The sequence below is a fragment of the Macaca thibetana genome, chromosome 12, assembly GCF_024542745.1.
Source record: "Macaca thibetana thibetana isolate TM-01 chromosome 12, ASM2454274v1, whole genome shotgun sequence".
Lineage (NCBI taxonomy): Eukaryota > Metazoa > Chordata > Mammalia > Primates > Cercopithecidae > Macaca > Macaca thibetana.
Genome location: NC_065589.1, coordinates 66823248 through 66828602, shown reverse-complemented (window position 1 = coordinate 66828602; position 5355 = coordinate 66823248). Strand labels below are relative to the sequence as shown.

Here is a 5355-nt window from a genome sequence, read left to right as displayed (position 1 = left end):
GCACATTATTAGCATCAAAATTGACGTGGCAGTTAACACTGGTGGGTTTTGATGTACCTTTCTTCAAGTTCAAGTAAACCCCTCCAGTAGCCAGGTTGGCAGAGCGGGTCTCAGCAACCCAGCGGTGGCTTTGCAGAGGCGAAGGCGCAATAGACATGCGTGAGAAATATGCCAAGAACCATTTCACCCGAGGAAAAGCAAAGCGAGGAGGGAAGGGGACGAGGGGCATAGAGAGTTCTAACTTAGAAAAGTGTCTAAGGAAATGCTTTAGGATAACACTAATATATCTAGAGATTCAAGTATTTCCCAGATCGAGTGGAACCCGGTAGTTGGAAAACTGAGCTGAAAAAGCCTCTTCAAATACTACAGCGATCTATCAATCTTGCCCCCACCCCCAACCCCTTCTTTTCCCTTCCCTGGCCTGGCTGTGACATCCTCTTTTGCCATCACTTTTTGCATAAAATATGCAAGATACTTCCATTCCATCAGCACTGAAACCAAAGACCAAAAGAGAGAACGGTGTTGGACCGAGAAGGAGGCGGCGCAACGGCCACCCCTTCCAGCACCTTGGGTTTGTCCTTCCCGGGGAAGGCGGCCACAGCTCTACCCGCCTTGCTCCTGAACGCAGTAAACAATCTCACAAACACAACCGCCGCTGCCCAGGCTCTCCATCCGCCTTCCCGGCCTTCTCAGACCTCCGTTCTCCCGCTCTCTTCGGGCAGGGTCCCTAACAAGCTCAGGCTGAAGAAACATTTGCCACCTCCCCCACCCTCGTTGAAAGAAAAGGAAGGATGGAAGAAAAAGAGCAGCAGCGAGAAACCTCCGGGGCGACTCCTCCCCCGCCCCCAAGCACCAGCACACAGCATCCCCCTCTGTCTTTGTTGTGGTTCTCCGCTGCTTCGGGCCACGCGGTTCAGCCAAGCAACCCGGGCCTGAGAGCGCACAGCCAGAACTAGCTTAGGGGGCGACGGGTTTGTCTTTGGGGAACCACGCGCTCAGGACAGAGGTGGCAAGTGGGTCCTGGGAGCCAGAAAACAGAGAAGGGCAAACGGCTGGGTGGCAAATACAAAAATAGAAATAATTTAGGGGGATGCCTGCCAGGCTTCTGCGCCTGCTCTTTCTCCCCCAATTCGGGGCAGGTTCCCTTCGGCCTCCCGCACCCCGGGGCGCCCCCTGGCGGCAGCGGTAGCAGCGGGCAGCGCGCGGAGGGTTCAGGGGGCTCACAGGGGACTCCCGGGCACACTCAGAGCGGCGGGCGCGGCCCCCTGGCGGTGGCGACGTAGTTATCTGGTGAGCGGAGCCTCGTCCCTCTGGTCCGGCGGGCTCACGGCCGTCTTACTAAGCACCGCGGCCGAGTAGGGCAGGAAGCCGCTCTCGGAACGCGGTGCCGCCGCGCTGCAGCCGAAGTCCGAGCCTCCTCCGGCCCCTGCGCCCCCGCCGCCGCCGCCGCCACCACCACCGCCGCCACCGCCACCCCGGGAGCCAAGGGCCGCGGCAGCTGCTGCCGCGGCTGCTGCCGCCGACTGACTGCTGTGGCAACTGAGGCACGAGCAGGGTGCAGAGCCGCCGCTGGGGGGCGCTCCGGCCGCCGCCGCGGAGGAGGCCGCAGCCGCTGCCGCGGCCGCGGCCGCGGCGGCCGAGGCCGCGCTGTTGAGCCCTGCGGCGGCCGCGGGAGCCTGGTAGAGACCAGGGTGGCGGAAGCTACATAGCAGTTCCGGCCGAGAGTAGGGGTGCGAGAGGGCGCGGAAGGTGTCCAGTGGCCGGATGGAAGTAGCGAACGGCGACGAAGCTGCGGCCGCCGCGCCAGAGGCTGCAGCCGCGGCCGCCGCCGCCGTGACGCCCACGTGCGGGTAGTAGTGCAGCGGCACGTGCGAGTGGAAGGGGTAGGGCAGGCTTCCGGTGGCGGCCGCGTGCGTCATCATGTAGGTGTAGAAGCTGGGGTCTGCTGGGTGCGGCCAGGACATCGCCAGGCGCTGCCGCTTGTCCTTCATGCGCCGATTCTGGAACCACACCTGCGGGGAGAGACGCGCCGCAGCCCGGGTTAGGGAGCGCCCCATGTTCCCTGCTCCTGTCCCGGGACCTCTGCCCCTCCCGGACCTCTGAATGGCTTGGCCTACTTCTCTCCGACCAAGCCCAACCGCGAGTATCCTGTGCTCTCCCAGCTGGGAAAGTGTGAACGGCCGTGTGTGGACCGCCGTGGGCACACCGTCCTCAGCGAAGAGGGTCCTCTCCCCCGCGTCCGGTTGCTGCGGCTCCTCAGGCTTTTACTCCCTTGCTTCTTGCTGCGACTTTTTTGTCCCAACCCAACCTTTCCTCTCCCTCCTGCCACCCACCAGTGCCGGTCTCGCCGAGCACCCCTCTCTCAATCCCAGGATTTGCACGGGGATTCTGGGCAGCCTTTGAAGAGAGGCTGCCGCTCAGCTTTTCTGAGAGGTCTCCGCGCGAAGTCTTGAGCCCTCAGAACTGCAAGGACCTGTCCCTAGGGGCACGGGTCCGATTTTGATATTGAAGGGATGATTTCGTTGGAATCGTTTGCCTTAAATGAGTGGGTAGAGCAATGTCTCCATAAACGGGGAACGTTACGTTTCCACCCCTCCCAACACTATCTAATAAAGACATCATTCGTCACAACTCTAAATTAAAGAAAGCCTGATCAAACCACAGGGAGACTTCCACACTCCTCCCCTACCCTGTGGAGTTTTTTTTCGTTTTCTGCAGTGTCGAACGCTCCAAATCGCCTGACCTCCCGGCTATCTCTCCCAGACGTATAATAACCTAAAGTTATATATAAATAAGGACAATTTCGTTGCATTTTTCCCCGCAGGAAGTTGCCTTTTTTTCATTGCCCAAGAGGAAAATGTTTAGGAAACTACTGTCTCAAACCAATCGATTTTTAAAATACAGTATCTTTTTCTCCATGTAACGATTTATGCGGAAAATAAATCTCCAAGCTCAAGAGCAAATGAAAAGTTTCATCTCTGGTTCCTGCTTGAGGAACAAAGACCAACTGGGCTTGCCGCCTAGGGGAAAGTGGGGCCGTGGATATGGGCGAGGGGGCATCTGGCCAGGCGTTGGGCACAATGGAGGAGAGGCAAGTGCTTTCAGCATTGGAGTGACCATTCGGGGGCCTTCTTAGATCCGTCAGGCGGGACAACCGTTCGGATTCGGTAGCCGAGAAATAAATAAGCCAATTCCTTTGGTGACTACCCCCCGCGGATTTCCAGACCCTCAGCTAAATCTAGCCACCCAGAAAGGGGAAAGGGGAAAAAGAAACAATCAACCCAGATGCCCCCGGGGAGGCCAGAGCAGGCACGCACTGGAATCGATACCTTGATGGTGGTTTCGGGCAGGTTGAGCGCCGCGGCCAGCTCGCACCGGCGGGGCCGCGACACATAGTTCTCCCGGTAGAACTCCTTCTCCAGGCGCGCGATCTGCTCGCGGGTGAACGCCGTACGGTAGCGCCGCACTTGATCCGCGCCAGAGCCGGAGCCACCCAGCGCCGCGACCCCGCCGCTGCCTCCGCTGCCTCCATGCAGGCTTCCAAGGCCTGAGCCCGATGCTGACGTCGTGGTGCCGGCAGCCGAGCCGCTCTCTGCGTACCCTGGCAAACAAACGGCCAACAGCGCATGAGTGGCTGTAGGGCCAACAGCCCCGCGCTGGTGCTGCGCTCGGATCGGGGAAGCCCCGTCAGGAAGGAGAGTCGCTGCCTGAATTGATGGGGTCTGTCATGCTTACAAATTGCTGCGGTTAATGGAATCAATAAAGTTTGGGGAGCCCTTCATAAGCAAATAATAGAAACTGAATTAGGAGATTTCTTTTTTAATAATTAGAAATTGTCAACTAAGGAGGAAAAGTGGCGGAGGGAAAATGCCTACCTCTGGGCGCAATTTGGGAAGCTCTGGGTTTGCCATGGTCTGGAGACCGCGGGGCAGCTTTCTGTACGGCCTCTAACCTTTATTGAGTCTTCGGGGTTTCGAATATTTTAAGAGTTCCAAGACAGCAGCAGCTCAAACCCAAGCCAATAGGGGGTGAAATCTACTTTTCAACTCTCTCCAGCTGACCTTAGCAGAGACGCCCAGCGAGGCTTCCGCCGACTTACCCAGAAGAATGCCCCCTCCATTCAGCCCTGAAGGCTCAGAGGCACCGGAGTTCAGAGTAGTTGCCCAGGGTACCTTTTCCAAAAGCAACTCGGCTGCTGACTAAGTAAGGGTCTATCGGCTCGCTCGGGCTCTCAGACACAAGCGCAGAAACATTTTCTCGGACTCAGGAGCGAGGGCGGGTGGGCCTGGTGTTCCAGGCTCCGCAGGCCTGAGCCTTGCGGGAAAACTCAAGGAGCAGGACGGGAGGGCACGGTCCCAGACATGCGTCCCGCCCCCGCCCGTGCTAGCTCGGTGCAGCTTGCTGGTGGAGGGTCTGAGAGGGGCAAAGGCACCGGGAAGGGCTGGCGGGGCCCGCGGAGGAGCAAAGAGGATGGGAATGAATTGCGCGGTGAGGCCGGCGCGGTTACCTTTGCCATTGTTTTCCTTGAGCTGAGCGGTGCCTAGGCCACCGGGGGAGCGCAGCGCGGAGCAGCCCACCTCCACGTCGCTGCTCATGTCGGCCTCGGCGGCCGCCTCTGAATAATGGCCCGGCTTCTTGCGGCTCTCGGCGGCGGAGGAGATTTCGGAGGAGACGGTGCTTTCGCTGCCCGTGTGCTGCAGGTTGAACAAAGTGTCTATTTCGAATTTGCCCTTGGCGGGGAGGTCTCCCAGAGCGCCGTGCAGGGGGGCAGACGGCAGGCGCGGGCTGAGGCGAGCCGGGTGCTGCGAATTTTCCAGGGCCTCGAGCACAGCATTGCCAGCCGAGTCGGACAAATTGGAGAATCTCTTGCCAGCCGTAGGGCTGTGCAGCCCTCTTTCCATCAGAATCATCTCTTTTCTTATTCTTTCCATCATCTCAGCTTTCTTAAAAATGTCACAGTGGCCCTGCTGTCCCGTCCTAATGATAGGCTGCGCCTAGGGCTAATTCTCATTCAGCCCCAGCGAACGCCTCTAAATATTATTATCTCTTTCGGAGGGAGGCGGAAAAATTGTGGGATGCCAGAGCGAGGGAATGACTGGTCAAAATGACCCATACATCCTTCCGAGCCCGAGATGTCATTCATCAAAAAGTAGCGCCCGCTCGTCATTAAGGTACGAATGACGCTGTTCGAATAATCATTTATTGTAACAGGTTTATAAGCAAATAAATACACGCTCCTGTCAGTGGGTAATGAAGGCAGCTTCAGAGCAGACAAATAGATCCAGGTAGGAGGCGAGAAGAGACAAGTGAGGAGGAAGGCTCCGGTCCTTTGCCCGCTCGGAGCCAGTTCTGCTC

The 5355-nt window shown here is 58.3% G+C and overlaps 1 protein-coding gene across 1 annotated transcript in view; it reads right to left on the bottom strand.

Annotated features, from left to right (window-relative positions):
• Nucleotides 1-5120, bottom strand: part of EVX2 (even-skipped homeobox 2) — a 6483-nt gene extending 1363 nt beyond the window's left edge. Inside the window, exons 1-3 of the mRNA XM_050751781.1 lie at nucleotides 4508-5120; nucleotides 3330-3601; nucleotides 1-2012 (exon numbers count right to left, since the gene is read on the bottom strand). The exon at nucleotides 1-2012 is cut by the window's left edge and continues 1363 nt beyond it. Coding sequence (XP_050607738.1) covers nucleotides 1284-2012; nucleotides 3330-3601; nucleotides 4508-4934 — 1428 coding nt within the window. The 5' untranslated portion in view covers nucleotides 4935-5120 and the 3' untranslated portion in view covers nucleotides 1-1283. The remainder of the gene's footprint in view (nucleotides 2013-3329; nucleotides 3602-4507) is intronic.
• Nucleotides 5121-5355: the final 235 nt, after the last annotated feature.